Source organism: Apus apus, chromosome 2 (genome assembly GCF_020740795.1).
Source record: "Apus apus isolate bApuApu2 chromosome 2, bApuApu2.pri.cur, whole genome shotgun sequence".
In the NCBI taxonomy this organism is placed as follows: Eukaryota; Metazoa; Chordata; class Aves; order Apodiformes; family Apodidae; genus Apus; species Apus apus.
In genome coordinates this window covers 54,527,167-54,545,407 of record NC_067283.1, presented here as the reverse complement: position 1 = coordinate 54,545,407, position 18,241 = coordinate 54,527,167, and the positions used below count along the sequence as shown (strand labels likewise).

At 41.4% G+C, this 18,241-nt stretch overlaps 1 protein-coding gene across 7 annotated transcripts in view; it reads right to left on the bottom strand.

Annotated features, from left to right (window-relative positions):
- Positions 1–803: 803 nt before the first annotated feature.
- HECW1 (HECT, C2 and WW domain containing E3 ubiquitin protein ligase 1) overlaps positions 804–18,241 on the bottom strand; it is a 269,482-nt gene continuing 252,044 nt past the window's right edge. For all 7 annotated transcript variants that reach the window (XM_051612722.1, XM_051612726.1, XM_051612729.1 and 4 more), the window contains 4 exons: positions 16,714–16,860; positions 15,808–15,922; positions 14,350–14,548; positions 804–5,862 (listed from right to left, as the gene is read on the bottom strand). In XM_051612722.1, coding sequence (XP_051468682.1) covers positions 5,751–5,862; positions 14,350–14,548; positions 15,808–15,922; positions 16,714–16,860 — 573 coding nt within the window. In that variant the 3' untranslated portion in view covers positions 804–5,750. The remainder of the gene's footprint in view (positions 5,863–14,349; positions 14,549–15,807; positions 15,923–16,713; positions 16,861–18,241) is intronic.

The following is an 18,241-nucleotide window of genomic DNA, read 5'->3' as shown; positions in this document are numbered from 1 at the left end:
CTGTGGACCTGTGCTCCTCCACACAAGCTAAAATACAGTGACAACTGGAGAAGATCTCTGAAGAGTTGTCACAGTCACATAGTTTCACGTTTGCTACTGATGTGTCTTGGGCAAGACACGCTTACTGTTTCCTTATAAAAACTGCTCCTCATATTTAAGCTTTCCCATCCTTCTCATTGTACCATGATCTCTCGTGAGGTGCTGTTTATGCACGAAAACAGGTATGGTCAGCAAGGTGTCTGCTGACTGTGTATCTGAGGCGTGTTAATCTACCCTGGAATGTGCTAATGAAACATGCCTGAGATATTACAGTGACGAGTAGTAGAGCAATGGGTGTGACATACTGAGAATGCCAGAGCATCTCGCTATTTATTTGCTGTCAACACCTAATGCAGACCCAGCATATGCTATTAAGAAACCATCTTTCCACTTGCATTTCATACCTAGGAGGGAGGTATGCGTAAGTAGTATGCATGTTCCTTTTGTCCCTCTGTGCATCCAGACCTTTTCTAGAGCGAGGAATAAGCTCACACGCTTTCAATGCAGGGCTGGTCTTTGGATATTTGGAGAGCATGGGGGCTTTGCTTATGTACACTGAAGTGAAGAACCTCATGTTTCAGACATTTACCCTGATAAACTGAACAAAAGCAGTGGGAGGGCCTGAATGCAGTGGTCAGAAAGGATAAGATCCTGGAAGAGCAATTCCTTCACTCAGTGGACTTTCACTAGTGCCAGTTTCCACCCACTCTAGTAAATTCTATCCTCTATGAAATAAGTTATTTTGTAATAGAGAGTCCACACAATGACATAACAAAGTGATTTTATTGACATTCCTCTATAGTGATATGGTTGAATAGAAAGCACAGCCTGAGTATCATGTGACATTTTTCTGTCAATATAAGCAAAATCAGTCCAATAATGAGGACCTTTCCTGCCATTGACTTAATGTAGTCTTTAACAAAAACCAGAATAGACACTTCTGTTAGATAAATCGGAAGCTGCAGGGAGTTTGGCTAATGGTACAATATTTACTATACCTAATATCTACTATCTACAGGCATCTGTTTTTCTACTAGAACAAAGGAACTACATGACTCACTAGAGAGAAAGTAACAATCCAATCTTTTGGACCTTGTGATTACTGGAAAACCTATCCCAGATTCAGTATATTGCAGTAATCTTTTTCTTTTAATAACAAACACTGAGGTACAGCAAGAATAAGAATAAAAAAGCACCGCATTTGTTGTAGAAAGATCTGTTGGTCTGCATTTGACTGAAAGTGTTTAATCTTGACTGGGAAGCCCTACTCATATTACTATGGAGACAGGGCAAATAATTATTATTGCAACAGAAATCAAACAAATCTCCAGTCAGATTTGTCTTTCTGGAATTCCACAGACTGTCACAGGATTAATAGCCAAGGACGAGTTTAACTCATCCTCTGCGAGTGTGTATTTTAGCACATTTCTTATTTGATTTCCACATTCAAATTCAATATCCTACTGTTTTCAACTAGAGGTATGTCAACTATTTGTTACAGTGAAACTAGAACAACAAAACACAAACCCAACAAACACACCCCCTCACCACAGGCTGTCTCTCAGACTAGACTACAAACTCAAACCTTAGCTACAGCTCATTCAAAAGATCACGGGCACTTGAGCAAACTGGGTGAAAAACGTCCTCTGTGTCAGACCTGTACAAAACTCATGATTTCTTGGTTAGATCTATTTGGATCACTCCCTTCTTGCCTTGTGATAACCACAGATCTCCCTAGAACATAGAAGCCAAGTTCTGAATATGCACAGCCACACGGCTGAAACGGAATGCTCATGTAACGTGTTGCAGACTGAAGTGACAGCATTTGTAAGGCTTAGGCCTGATGCAACTGCCAGTAAGGTACGGTTGCTTGTACTGGAGCAGATCCTGCATAGCTGATGTGGATGAACACTTGGTGAGAGTACTTCAAGGCAGAAGACTTACTGGCAATTTAAAATACCTATTTTCATTCTCACCCTTCAGCTTAATGCAAGTGTGTCAACAGGATTTCATTAACAGAAGTATCCCTTCCGCTCCCTCTACCATTAATACCATGACAACAGTTACCTTGAGGAAGATCTGGGCCCCCTGAAACCAAACATACAAATTACCAGCATTCTTTGCTTCTTTCGAAAACTGCAATTCACAAAAGCTGTCAGATTGCCTATTCCATTTTTCACTTCCATTTAAAAATCTACTGACGTTTGATGTCATCTCTTAATCTCGCCACCACAATGTTTAAAGGGAACTGAGGTGAAGGAGCTGAACAGATTATTTCACTGTAAATCTGCCCTGTGGAGTATCCTCTAGTCTTTCCTGTGGAAAAACAATGAAACCAGAAATTCTGTAATTAACAGTGTTTTATGAATGAAAATGCAGACCTGGGTAAGAGCACAGCTGATTATATGAGTAACAGCATTCAAATCAAAAGGCGAACAAGGAAGGGTATATGCCTTACATATGCATAACTGCAACAACAAAGTCAATTAATTGCACAATGGGCAGGTTAAATAACAGGGCAAGGGAGATGGGTTCTTCCCTCTCTCCTCTTAGCACCATTCCCTGCCTCACTCTAACCTTACGATGCCACTTCAACGCAGGGCTTCCCCTTCACTCTGGACTGGGACCAGATTCAGCCCAGGCTATGAGGCAACAAATGGAGGAACGCACTGTCAAGTGTCCATCCAGGTATCCTAGAGACTGTGTTAGTGTTTGAAAAGCTGTTGGGGTAAGGCATTTGGGAAGAGGGATAAGACTGAAATGACAGAATGCTAGAAAAGCAGAGTGTGGCATTGTCTTTCTCTTTGTTTCATGAAAATAGTCAACTGTCTTCCTCTATTCCTGGCTTTACAACCAAAAAAACTTCCAAGGAAATCTGCATGACCTTGTTACTTTGATGTCATCACGGTAACCTAGGAAAGCAACCTTCTAAAAATACTAGGCTGTGCGCTTGAAAGACAGCTTGGACCAAGGATTTTGATGGGAAGGAGGTGTCTGTGCTGTGTGTTTCCCAGAGCAGGAACACACCAGATGCTTCAGATGGCATCTGCCAAACACGGAGATGCACAGCACCCACCTAACTAAGCACTCGCTTACTGTGCAGCAAGTGCCAGAATATGTTGTGAAGAAGCATTTCAGGAGAAAGCCATCTTTGTTTCAATTAGTGGGGTTTGATGCTGTCTCTGAAATACAAATATCTTTTATTATGCTACAAAAAATAGTTTCATTTTTTCTTAATAAAATATATTTTAAATACTTTATAAAATTTAACTATACAGTATTGTAAAGATTGGATTTATTTTTTTTTCTGTGTTACGAGACAGCTCTTGATGCACTATTTTCCTTGGCCAAACATGGACCAACCAGCCCACTACTTCTCTTTCTTTTTTTCTATTGTTAGAAGACATCCAACATTTGACAGGTAACTTTTTAACATCACCAGAAATAAAACAGGAACCATCCAGGAGTCACTGGAGTTTAGGGCCCAGTGGTGAAGAGGCAGAAATTACATACATTGGAAGAATTTGTTGTTCAGTCTCTCCTGGTGTGACTTGCTCTGACGTAAAATTCATGTACAACATGACAGACACTTTCAGAAACAAACCCAAAGATTTCCATCTCAACTATGCAGTGAGGCTGGTCATGTGGAATAGATGCCTGAGAGCTCATTTGTGGAAAGAAATAGTTGTTGGGGTCTGGTACAATGAAGCTGGCCTGTAGCTGCAGCCTCTGTATGCAACTGTAATATGAGTAGTCAATAAGAATAATAACAAAGACTATAAAATAGATTGTCAGTAAAAGCCATACAGTAAATTACTAAAAAAGTGGCTGAAATATCACAGAAATTGAATGAATGGAGCAATCTCAATATCCCAAATGTTTTATATATCATTTCTGCTTAGAAACATGTTCTGGGACCCAGCATCTTTCAAACACCTATTGACCTAAGAATCAAAGCAGGAAAATGATCTAAAACTCTCAGAATGCAGTTTTTCAGGTGTGATGAGTTTCTGTGTAGCCACAATAAAAACGTGTGGGAAAGCAAAGTCCAATTCTTTTCTCTGGAGAGAAAACTTACGGGAATTAGATGTGTCAGACATCAAACTGATCTCCTGATGTTCTAGTTTTCTGAAGCAACGCTAACACAAAACTACCTGTAACAAGCCCCCAAAGGGGTGTGGCATTTCATGTGAGCTGCTAGACACTTACCTTCACTCACCCTTCACAAGTCTCTCACTTCATATTTCATGCATCCTTTTAACATATTGAGTGTCAGGAGTAAAGATAAGTTGTATTTCCTTTTCCCAGTTAAGACAAACACTTTCAATCTGAGATTAGCCTTGGAAAACAAGGGCAGCAAAGATTAATACATAGGAAATAATCAGAGCAGTGTGGTTGATAGTAACAGCCTCTGCAAAACTGACCTGAAGACAAGCCTACTGCTGTTTTCCCTTCATTCCCCAGCTTCAGAGTTGCAATGCGAAGTACACAAAACTGAAGAGGGTTATGCCTGCAGAGCTTCATCTTCAGTTTTGTGGTACCTAACACGACTGCAGGGCCTTTGGGCTTACTCCAAGAGGAAGTGCAACAAATTCTTAACCCAAAGAGAGCGACAGTCCCCTTCACCCCTGACAAGCACCCTCATTCACCGCAGCTTCTCATTTAATAGACCCTTGACTAAAACCTTCTGTCTACAGCCACTCTTGAAGTTATGGAGATTTGCACTGAGCAAGGAAAGAAAAACGCGAGAACCGAAAACTGCCCCCAGCAATCATAGATTAGCCCAGCCTGACAGAAAATAAATGGCTTCTGACACAGGGGATGGGATTGTCTAGACTTCTCATTTGGAAAGGAGCATTTTAAACATCAGAAAACAAAGATCTGGAAAACAGAACCCAAGGGTATTCATAAGAGTAGAACATTCTTCTTATTTCCCCTTTTCCTTGTCATATACAATAATAAGGTAAGGGAGCCTTGTCCTTTATGCTACATAAGACATCCTTCTTGAGTGTGCACAACCTTGTGCTTCTTGTGTGGTAAACATTACAGTGGAGATGCCCCTCCCAATATCTCTGAAGTGCAAGTTCTCTTTAGTTTTTGAAGATCATATCTGCACCATGTATCTGGGCCAGTTCCAGCTGATGCAACTGATGTGGATCATGAGTTCATATATAAAAATTTCAGTTTTGCTCATAGGTGTCTCTCAGATGGACAACAGACACAGGGAAAATAAGGATGGATGAAGATATATTTGACCATCTCCTAGTAGTGGATTCAACTGTTAAGAAGTAAGATGGACTGTGAATTGATTTAGAAGATGTGGGCATATAAAAGCTTGGAATGCTTGATGAGGTTTTTTTTATTTTTTAATCAACGTAGGTGGAAGTAAACATTTATTAACATTTGGTCAAGTGTAGTGTAACTTGCATTTGTATTTTCATTGTTATTAATGGAGGTATGTAGAGATATACAGAAACCTTGAGACAGTTGTTTTTCTATTGCATACAGGCTAGCAGTCCATTGGAAACAGAGGATGAAAGCATGAAGGTTAGATCTTAGAGGGCAGCAGTTCTTCATGCACAGCTTTTGTCAATCTTGATTTGTTTTGTTTTGTTTTCAAAAATAAAAACATGGGAAACCAAGATCAAATAATGGTGGAGAGGGAAGGTGACATCACCAGCCAGAAAAACACCAGAAGTGCCTGAACCCCCTCATTCAAGTCCAAAGGTGCTAGTTTCTTCAACCGCTGTAAGCAGCTTTTCATACAGCATAGAATAGGAGGGGTAAGGTGGAAGATCCAAACGGTTGAAACAGGTGTGTGCCCTGCAAAAGGAAAACATGCTGCACGTTAAGTTGAATCCAAATAACTTGAGGAAATAACAAGTTTCTACTGAGACGCAAGTTCCCTCAAAAGGGATGAAAAGAAATCTAACTTTTAAAGTAAAACTCTCAAATTCTGCCAGGATCTGTGGTACTGAAATGAACATGCACATACACATCAATATTTCAAACAGAAGACACAAGTAACAACACAACATCCTTCTCTGCTATCCCTGTACTAGATGTAGCAGGGATCTTGCTGGGATCTTCATGGAGAACAATGCTGGATGCCACTGAGGAGTAGGGGTCTAGGCCCTGATAGACAGTTCCACAACTATAATTTTGGTTGCTTTGAGTTTTTCCAAAAAACTGCAACTCAGCTGTACATCCACCATGAGCAGCTCGTGAGTTTTGCATCAGTGGACAAGCAGAATGTGATGAACTATAGGACAGAATGGGCTCAGCATGTGTTTATAGTGAGGCAGGGCTGACTGGTAAAAGACCATTCAGGGATCTGCTAACCAAAGAAAGAAGGTTGCTGGAAATATTCCTGTAAGTCAGCTGTTGGCCATCTGCTGCAAGTCTGGCCTTTCAATGTTATTTATTTGTAGTAGCCAAGGCAAAAGCCAAGTATTTTGTGCAGAGCAAGCTGCCAACTTGATGACCCTCTCTTCCCCCATTTCTATCATTATATTTACCCCCCAGTTGGCAGCACCTTCAAAAGAAGCAGTGGGATGGGTTCCACGCGTGCCTCTACCTTGTTCCAGCTCTGCTGGTAGCATCAATTAGACCCAGATGTGGACTGAGCTTCACTGTGTGAGGGGATACACAAATGCGTGGTAAAGAAACAGTCCCTGCCCTAACAGTTCACCCATTTCAACTGACTGAGAAACCATAGAGCTCATTCAACCAACAGGGGCACAATTTCATTAAAATGGCTTCATTTTTTTCAGTCAGCTTGGAGTTTTGCATGATGCTAGAAATACTTGTCTCCTCTTGCTCCCTCTGATCAATGTCAACTGACAAAAGGAAATGCAGCCTCAGGGGCTAACAGTGTCTAAGCTCCTCACCCCTAGTATTTTTAGAAGCCGTTAAGCTGTTTTACTTTTAGCTTTTCTATCTCACACTTTAATTCAATATTATTTCTTCAAAACTGAAGCAGAAGAGCTATCTTGGAGAAACTATTTGAAGCCACACTAGTCATATCTTAGGCCACCCGCAAAGTGAGAAAAACACAATTCTGGTAGGTGGGCTGGCCTGTGACTTGCAGATTCAGAGGGAGAGTTTTATCAAGCACCATTGGTGAATCATTAAAAGTCATCAGAGAACTGAAAGAGCCAGAGGCACTTCACAGCATCACACAAGTTCAATTAGGAGAGCTTTTACCATCCTTTTTCCCCTTCTGAATGAAGACTTGTTAGCTGGTCACTCTCAAAGAGAGAGAGAGAACAATAAACACAGAAGTTGCGGAAATGAGCTGGGAACACATGTGATTTACTGAAAAAGGAACATTAATAAAGCCATTATTTAGCACATCTCTTGAAATTAAACATGGCAGCTCCTGTGTATTATCCATGAGTAGCCCTGCACTGTTTATTGTTATCTCAGCAATCTCTGGCAGTCTAAGTTGTTTCTGCAATCCATTGCCAACATGTATCAACCACTGGGAGTTAATAAGCTGAAGGACTCTTGCAGTCCATTCAGAATGTGTTTATCATAGGCACGAGAACACCATTCAGAGTCAGCTGGTCTTGAGAAGCTCAGCTGCCTGGCTCCAGAACTGAAAGAAGTATAGTCATGGTGGCTCAGGTGTGGCTTCTGCTAATACAACTTCGCTGAACTTGAAGTAATTTCTCTGTATGGTACTTAACCTTGGCACATTTAACTGTGTGAGACCATAGCATCTCAGACATTGTTGTCATGCATCCTACTGTGTGGTGCAGACATCCACAGCCACTGACTCTGGTGTTTAGTTTCTTGCAGACATTCACCTTGACTGATTGTTATCCATCTCATTTCATCCTGGTTATGAAACTACCATGCAATGCTGTTGATTTTAGTCACTCTTGACCTAGTCAAACTCAGAAAAAAGATCCATTCCCTTCCCTATTAGGAGGTTTACGGCAGTGGACTCCTCTGTAGAAGGTCTCAAGGAATTAATTGTGGGGAGAAACAATTACAAAGAAAGGAAAAAAAAGTTGACATGTCTAGAAAAACAGAAGTATTTTGCTAAGGAACACTTTTGTATTCTTCAATTCAACAATTTTATAGTAAAAAGCCCTTTCACTCCAAAAAGTGTTGTCAAATAAAAAATTAAACTAATTTTCAGGAGTCCTGTGCTGGTTAGGTTTGCACTTTTACCTACTTGAGGTGCAAAACACAATATATTGCCCAGGGAATAACCCAAGTTCAAATTCTGGTCTGTGAAACTAATGTGGGCCTGCTGCAACTCCAATGATTCCAGTGAAGCCCACTGAATCTTACAACAAGATAATTATGTGCAAAATTGTCTGGTATGCATCCAGCAATGGGTCTAATTGGTTCTTTGCCGTAAGGGTCAGACATGGTGTCTGCTTGTGTAACTGAATGACATAGAATCACAGAAACATAGAATCACAGGGGTTGGAAGGCACCTCTGGAGATCATTGAGTCCAACAAGCCCTGCCTGAGCAGGAACACCTAGGGCAGGTCACACAGAAACACACCCAGACAGGTCTTGGAAGTCTCCAGAGAAGGAGACTCCACAACCTCTCTGGGCAGCCTGTTCCAGTGCTCCCTCACCCTTATAGTAAAGAAGTTTTTCCTCACATTGAGGTGGAACTTCTGTGTTCCAATATTCTGCCTCACCTAAAATAAGAGAGAGGCTTCATTAGGACTCCTCATTCAGTGTTTTCTCTCTCCTCAGAATAGCACCTTTGCCTCTCAAAATTCAAAGCTGAGAACTATTTTCCAAACCAGACTGAAAAGAAATTGCTCAGCCTCTGCTCTGTTAGATCATATTGTGTCTGATACTGCAGTACACAGGGCAATAAAGAGGCAAGGATATTTTCCATAATATCCACTGTTGCCTAACTCTGTGCCTTTTCCTCCAAAGGGGTAAACTCCTCCTGATCCCAGTGAGAGTGTCTACAGTAAGCATGACCCAGGAGACACTTGCTATTTTGTAGTACTGGGCTTGCTGCACATACTTGGGTGAAAACTTTACATCAGCAGTGCAAGACACAGTCTGTGCAATGAGAAAAGTCTTCCCTAGATTAAGCCTCCTACCACATAAGCCTGCTGACATTTGAGAGGGTGTTCAGAGAGTGAGAAGTCTGGAATAAAAATTAAAGATTGGGAAGAACTTTTATGGAAAGGATTCTGGCTTCTCTAGAAGAAAATGCAAGATAAAGTAATATAAACTAACTCTGACCCTCATGTGCCCTCATCCTCCAGTAAGTAAAGCAGTAAATGGACCACTTAAAATTTCATTATTCCTGGCAGTCTGTCTTTATTGCTCAAAGTAATTTTGGTGGGTCTGAATCTTTAATCTTGCTCACTGTTCACAGTGCGGCACTATTTATTTTCTTTTAAGAATTCTCTCTAAAAATTATGAGTATAAGCTTTTAAGATTTTTGCATTCTTCTTTCCTTTGTACTTCCTTTAATCTCCATAACAATGAGAGTCCAAAGGCAGTAAGTGCACAGAAATCCCTCCCGTCTTATTTATAGCTTGAACCTATCAACTAAAATAAGACTTGCATACTAACATAACCATGCCTGTCAGGCAGAAACCGGGTAATTCTCCTTTTCACCTGAAGCCACAAGCCCTTTTTTGATCAACCTCAGGACCCACAGGTATCAACTCTTGCCCCTTTTGTCTGTGAGATGGAACACTTACATGCTGTCTGGGAACCACTGCTTAATTAATGAATGTAGATTTGTAGATGGTATTTCTGTTGTATGTGAGAAAAGAGGAAAGAGGAGAGGGATGGGAGATAAATGATAGAAGACAGCACAGCACACACACTCAGTCCACTGGGAAAGAAGGAAATTGTGAGAATAAAGTTCTTTGTAGTCATATCATACATAATCTTTTTAGAATTACTAGATGGGATTTTGAGGTGATTAAATACTTGTTCATCCAATAAAGAGGGACAGAATTCTCTTACAAAAGATCAGATATTTACTATCATTGCTAATCTTTAGCATATATCTTTAGCATATATAAACCAGAGACTGTATAGTGGTAATCACTAATATTACTCTGATGAATGAAAATCTCCTTTGGTGAAAGGGTAGTTGCAGCTCAGCGCTGATGAGGAAAGTGAATTCATTGTGTCAAATGCAACTGTTGGAACCACTGGAATACATGCTGAGGTTCTTACTTAATTGATACTCCCAGAGAAATAACTTTGGAGCTGACAGAAGTTTGGGCCAGGTCAGAAGCACAACCAGAAGATGGGACAATGGCATTTGTAGGCACTGAACACTTGCAGGCTGCAGTTCTAAGAAAAGGGAACTGTTGCCTCCTACAGCTACAGTTCTTTGCACAGGTTTGTTTTGGGTCAGGAGTTCTGCTTCCACAATATCAGATGAAGCAACGTTATTCCAGCTAGAAAGCCAGTGTTCATTAATGTTTGGTGGGGAACAAAGAACAAGTTCTCGTGAAACTGCTGCTAAAACTGGTTCTGTGTTAAGTATCTGCATGATCCAGGAAAAGTGAAGAGAGGCTTCCTGCTTCGGAACAGGCTATAGCTGGAAGAATTCTCTATCATCCCTACTCAGGCAACCAGTTTCAAGAAGTAAAATATGTAACTCCTTTATGTTGAGGTAAAGTTTGGTATAGGGAGAGTAAAACTCAATCCTGATGAACAAGTGGTCAAATCTGTTACCTATTTAGTGTTATTTCATACAAGCAGCTACATCAGTTTGGAAGACACCACACTGCAGACTTACACTGACAGATCCATAAATCTGGCAGTCTCTTTAGAACCTCCTTTAGGGTCATCATATAGAGATCTGGGATTAGAGCAGCATCTCTGAGCTGTACAGTACTTTGACTTTCTAATGTGTGTGGACTCAAAGAAATGACAGATTGGAACAATGTGCCTGGTACACACACACGGTCCAGACATAAACCACTGGTGAAATCTAAGTCTTATTTTTCTTACATGAACATATTACACCACCATTACCCATCCCTGGAAGTGTTCAAGGCCAGGTTGGATGGGGCTGTGAGCAACCTGGTCGAGTGGGAGGTGTCCCTGCCCATGCAGGGGATTGGAACTAGATGATTTTAAAGGTCCCTTCCAAATCAAACCCTTCTATGATTCTATGTAGGGGAAGTGGTACTGATGAAGAAGTGCACCAATTCAGAATGAAGCTACCAGATTCTCAGCCTTCCTGAAAAAGTCTTTCTTACCCTCAGTGCTTTCAAGCAGCACTCCCGGCATTATGTTCAATGGTTATTCTTTGAAAAGTGTCGCATTTTGGAAATTTACACCATGCCTTTTTTCTGGGAGTGCAAAAGCATAGTTGGTTTAGGTATTATTGAGCCTTTGATCACCATAAACAAATGGCATTTGCATGCTCCATTGCTGAAGGGTAAGGACAAGATGTAAGGGAGAGTCACCTACTACTTCAGCTGCATGGAGCAGGAGTGAGGGAATGCAAAGAGAGTCCTGGATTCTTTTGATAGAGCTAAGAGTTATCTCGATACTTTGCAAAGCAGCTGAAAACCAAAGGGCAGACTAACCTAGCCCCAGTGACCCACCATCTACCTGGATGTCAAGAAAGCCAAATGCATCAGCTTTATGCAAGCTTTCATAACACCTCTCCCCACACAGTGTTTATTGGGTCAGGGCCTCAGAACTAAGGCCAGTAATTAAGATGTGCAATACACACCAAAGCACATACACGACTAAATCTGATGATTGCTGAGATATGAGAAAGCTGGGCTTTTTTGTTTTGTTCTTTGTTTGTTGTTTTTTTTTTCCTAGGACTTCGAAAGGGTGGAGTAAGGCTAACTCTCACCGTGAAATTGTAGGGATTGCTAGAAGGACAAGGGTTTATTGTGGTTTTTTTGTCATTTGTTTTAAACAGGTAAAATTAGTTACACTCATATCACAGGGGCCAAAAGGCCTACAGGATATGACATCTGACTTTTTTTTAGCCTCTAAGTCTAAGTAAACATGTAAGTAAATCCAAATAAACGTGAGCAAGCCATAATCAGGCATTAAAAAAAAAAAGTTTAAAATAACATTTATTTAGTTGCTTAACTAAGGATTTAGGGAGCCTCCAGGTTTAGCCTGTGTGTTTTATGTATTTCTTAACACTGTGTATACTTGGCAGCAGCCCATAATTTTATAAAAATGCAGGTAATAATTCACAGTGATCAAGCTGTGTTTATTCACCGAGCAAGTGCTGTTCCTCTTTCCCCTGGCTAAAATGAATGCAGAGCTCTAAGACTTCTGAAAGGTGCTAACAACTTTCACCTGGAAAAGAGGCCTCTTTCAGGGAGTGCAACAAGCTTGGTGATCAGCAGACAAACGTAAAGTCGGTTACTGTGAATATCTCGGGGCTGACTGAATCTGGGTCATAAGTACTGCTTAGGATCACAAAGAAAGTTAAGCAGAGCAGAAAGAGGCCAATTACCTTTTCACAACTTGATGGGTCAGCCCAGGGCATTTTCTGTGCACACGCCAAGGTCCACCCTCTCCTCTTGCCCCTTTCCATCCCAGAAGGAGTGCAAAGAGAGCTCTGCTGAAATGCTGCACAAGTCTGTGACTTCCATTTGCTGCCTGTCTACAGGTGGGAATGCCCTTGGTCAGCTCCAAAACCCTCAAACAGAACCAAACTATAAATATGCTGCAAAAGGAGGATCAGGGCCTACACATAACAAACTGTAGCTCTTAGCCTTTCTTTCCACATTGCTGGCTGAAGCTCAAGGGCATGAACAATCTCACTGACTTTACCTATTTTCATCTGTTTTTAAATCTCAGGGCTTACATCTACCTTCCTCATAGGCTCTAGTTCTCCATATAGTCTCTGTAGAGTCTTTATAATTGATGGACATAAATCAGAATATACCAGGTGTGATTCAACTGAGCAATTTTTAAAGTCTGTGTCCAGGCAATATGAATTGTGCCTTAAGAACACTTAACTTCCCTTTTCCTGACTTTAGAGGGATTCCACATAAGATGACAGCTCAGACAATCTGCTGATATAGCACATTATGTCTCCCCACTGGAAAAGCATGGACTTGAGCACGCTTGTACTGAGTGTGACCATACTTGAACCTTCCCTCTGCAGAAGACTCTGGAGGTCTGCTCAAGTCCATGTCTTACAGTATGCTCCTGGGTAAACAACATGGATGGCAAGTAACAAGAAAAATGAACCAGACCCATAATTCTGTGTATCCGTGAGTTATGTGAGAAGACACATGATCTAGTGGGAGATGTCCCTGCCCATGCAGGGGGTTTGAAACTAGATGATCTTTCAGGTCCCTTCCAATTCAAACCATTCTATGATTCTATTATTTTTGCTCTACGCCATGAAAGTAGCCTGCTTTGGGCTGCAGCTGAAAGCAAATAACAACAACAGGAAGAAAGCATTCTTTGGAGGGCAAATGTTATGTCAAAGAGTCACATAACAAAAGTATTTCAGAAGTGCTGAGAAGCTGCTCCATGGAAAAAAGATCTGTAATAATCTCAATGAGGCAGAGCCTCAGGCAACAATAAGGACATTCAAGAAAAGGTGTCTTACTTTGGTGAGGAATGATGAGTGCTGGTCATGGATAAAGTGCTGGAGCAGAACTCAAAGCTGAATGTATTGCTGGCTGTGCCATGGCTCTCTTGGGTGGCCTTAGCCAAGTCAGACCACCCCTTGTGCCCCAGTCCCTTTGTTCTGAAAAGGAAGATGAGCCCTCCCTTTGGAAAGCACTGTGAAGTCTGTTGACTCTGTATGACATTAGGGCTCATTTGCTCCTAGTTGGCTGACTGAACTAGATTTAACAAATTGGGTATTACCACCACATGGTCTGAAGTCCCTTCACTAAGCTTCCTCGTGATGAAAAAGTGGAACCATCAGAGCAAATGAAGGGACTACACTCAGATCTCTGGCCAAAATTCCAAAACAGGTTCTGGCCTTCATGGGTCTGTAAACTTGTAAGTATTTTTCCTATTATTTTGGAAGTAAAAGGAACAGAATCATCTGACAGGCTCCTGTTGCTCTGGATTTGTTCCAGCCAAAAAAAAAAAAAAGAAAAGAACTAGGTTTGGACCTATGGAAATCTTTACCTTACTCATTTCCCAGGATTCAAAGTAGCTTAAACTGAGCCTCCAAATCAAAAAGGCAGCAAAAGAGAACACTTTTCCTTGAAAGTAATGACACATCAAACTGGTAACTGTTTCTTTGCTGTTTTATGATGTCCGTACTGCATGAATTACCTTCCACTGGCAGAGAGATGCAAGAAAAGCACTTCTGTTTTCACAGCCTAGCTGGGACATACCTTGGGAGGGAGGTTATTTTCCCCCATTTCTCTATACAGAAGCGCCGCAGCCCATTGCTCCCTCGGAGAGCTGCAAAGCCCTCGTAGGGCACACTTGATGTTCCAGTGACAAACTGCAACAGCCGGAGCCTCTGCTCGTTGTTAAATCTCTCCACTGCTGCCCAGAACCACCGTATTACTATGTGTCCATCATGGTAACCTGAACAAAGAAGCAAGAGAGAAAAATTATTATCGCCCTCTCCGAGCAGGAAGCGTAACATCCAAGTATGCTCCCACTAGCATGGGGCAGTACATCTCCTACCCAATAGATCCTGATCTAACAGTGTATCTTCTTCTTGATGAGCAGTAGGTCCCAGCACCCATCTTGTCCTGGCTGTGGATACTAGAATACGACTAACTCATTTAAACCCCGAAACTCAAGTATCTGTTTGAGGTACGTTGGCCTCCCACAAACCTTTTGGCAGGAACTGGGGTTACCTGCGTGAGATACAAAAGACCATTTGCAATATGCCACACCGTGTGAGTCCTAGTGACTTAACAGTTTCTGGCTCCCAAATAAATTTCTCTTTTGCATTGCAACAGTGTTCAGCATATGGAAAGGAGTTTGCTGCCACAAGCCCTTCCCTGGCAGACTTCCCACCTGAGAGGCTCTGTGCCTTGGTCTGTGCTCATGAAAGCCAGCATAAACCCAGCCTGAGTATGTTTGAATAGCTAGATGGAAAAAGAAAAAAAAAGGAAAATAACCCAGGGGGCAATCTTTGTTTGTGCTAAGCTGCATATTTCAAGGTAACACAAAGGCTGGGCAGTGAGCAGCAAAGACTTGTGTTTCAGGGAAAGATATGTGAACCTCAGGGACTTTCCTTTTGTAGTGCAGACCTGGTGGATTTCTCATGCGTACATCGTCCAAGACAGCCTGGACAAATCATGTTCAGTGTTTAAAGCAAAACCAGGCCATGCATTTAGAGAAGAAGGGAAAAAAAAACATCCAACTTGACATAGTTTAGGCTGAGGGGATGGTTGAGCAAGATCTGTATTTTGTTGAAGTGTATCTGGGAGCTGTGAAATTCGGCTTTTGAATGCAGCTCCCTGCTGAAGCCAAAAGGACTTGTGACACTACTGTGAGGCCAGGAGTTCATTCACAGTCATCTGAGTAAGTAACTTATTTATCTAATTCTGCAAATCCTTTTCAGACCTTAATAGTCAAAACTCCTGTTCAATTGGTGGGAATTGAGTGGGTAAAATCTGGATAGAAGTAGCAGAAGTGCCTTCAATATTATTGCATCTGTTGATCCAAACCTGATCTCTTCCTTATTTTATCTCATGAGCTATTCTTCACAAAAGCTTCCTGAATAAAATAGGGCATTTCCCCCAGGAAAGAGAAGGAAAAGATGGATCAAGTCTTTCATGTTTTAGACTGCAAAGAGTAAAGATGTTAGTGAGCATCAGCAGGCAGTTTACCTCCACGATACTCTGTGTTGTTACGCCAGTCATTGAGATCTATTTCTGCAGTGCCAGCTATAACCAGTTCCAGTTCTCTGGCATCAAAAACAGAGACAAGCCTGGAGTCTACAACCTAGGATTAAAGAAAAACTTGTTAGCAGAGTTTCAGACTGGAAATAAAGCAGATGCAATGTCTTGTAAACCTATGGCTCTGATGGCCAGCTTTTTATTCTGACAAAGGTGCATGCTGACAGCTAACTTTCACTCCTCTGCTGGTTAATCTGTGCTCCTCTTCGGGGAGTCTGCTCATGTTTTGAGCTGCAAACAATGATGACGTGAGATCTGATGAGAACAAAACAATACAAGTGACAGGACATAATCTGCACCCAACAGGATTTTGCCCAGCCTTTGGCAGTCCTTGTGGCAGCACTGCCAGAAGGGTGTTCTCAGATCCAGGTCTTCAGCAGAGATAAATTAGCCAAGTCCAGGGATAACAATGGAACAGCATCCATAAATATGAGCAAAGATACCATGCATCCTAGGACCAACTTTACTGGAATGAGTCCCTACAAATCCAAGTGCATCACACCGGCTCCTCACTGAAGCGTGCAACTATTCACAGCTTTTTTTTGTATCGCAGCAGGGTAAAACAACATTTGCAAATGCCTACTTCTCTTACTCTGTGGAAGGAAAGGAGTATCGTTCTTAACTCTTGACCATTATGCTTTATCATATTCAGAATATATATTTTTTTCTTTTCTCCCTTAATGCTAAACAAGCCATTTCCAAGGTCCTTGTCTCTACATATCAAGGCTCTCCAATTCCTTGCCATCTGTGTTCAGCCATTTGTTAGGGTACTAATCAAGCACAGTTTACCCACGGGGTCATCTCATTCAGATGAGGAAAGCAAGACTTGTTACTTACTTCGTAGAAGCCACGGACCAGGGCCTCTGTTTGCTGAACCACTCCTCGTTCCACTCGCCACTTAACCATCCTCTCAATGTACTCCTTCTTGTTCTTTTCTGTCACCGCTGTATTTGCCCCTCCAGATTTCAACTCTCTCTCTGTCACCTACAAAACAAAGATAAACAGTGGTGTAGCAATGTATGGATCACATTGTGTTTAAAATTTAAGCTGTCTTTTGAAAATGAAAGTGAAAATGAAAAACATAACAGCCACGTTCCCAGTTCAGGCCTCCTGGCCTCTTCTCCATTTGCAGCAGAAACAAAAAAGGATACTGAGGGACACCTATAAGCCCTAGCCCTTGCCTTATTCCCAGCTGAAGCTGGACTGACCTTTAGGTTACTCCAAATTGGACGAGCAAAGACTGATTTAGAGAGCACCATCCATAAGGCATGTACAACATGCCACTCAGGCCCACCTCTGGATCCTTCTCCTCTCCTTTTTTGGCCTAGGAGCTGCAGAGAGGGCGACTACCAAACCAGCTTGTTACGTGCTGTAGATGATCCAACCAATGGATGGGAAACTACAGGATGGATTGGCACACAGGGTACTGCAACAGGAAGACTGTCTTGCCAGCTGGAAAGGATATCTGGTCTCTTAGGCAACAAGTGCTAATGAAAGAGTTTACTCAGAAATGCCAATAGCCAAAGACATTATCACAAAAGGAATACTTCTGCTACACTACCTAATCAAGACCTCTACAGCACTCTGCACAGATGATAAACAGTCACTGTGGGATTTAGAGTTTTGTATCAGCTATCCAAACCTGAGAAGTGTTTGTACTTGTAATAACTTTTGCATTTTATTTTTTTTAAACCAAGAGCTACAGCGTTTAATTGCATTTTAATGGTTAATTTATTTGGCTTAAGACTGAGAAGGGATTTAAGGAATCAATCTAGATTCTACCCAGAAAGCACATACTCTTCACATGTGACAGAAAATAATATTTATCTTGCAATTATTCTCACATTCTAGTGGATTTAAAAGGAAGAATATTTTGCTTTCTTCAGTTTTCTGCTGCTGTAACAATGATGTCTAGCACAGATAGTAAATAAGTTACATGAATACATAATCATTACTTGTACTATTTACCTATTATTTATACTATTTATTAGCCCAACAGACAGCACACAGCACATAAAGTATTCAGGTCACTTTGCTTGAGCGACCTGTTGTGACATTATGAATTATGGAAACACTCAGTGAGTCACCTAATCTGTAGCTTTGTTGAGAAACAGCAAGAACAAGTAAGGTTGGATGTAATGAGTTCAGAACCCTTAGCTGGTTCAGGTTAAATTCCCAACTGTAAGTCACTGTATCACCATTATACAAGCAATGCTGCATCACCCAGGGGGTAAGACCCTGGCCCAGCTGCCATGCTCTATTCTTCAAGACTGTGGCATTAAGATACATCCGTCAAAACCAAAGACTAAATATTGTCTAGCCTTAAGCATGACCATAAGTTCAGATGTTCTAGATCTCCAACAAG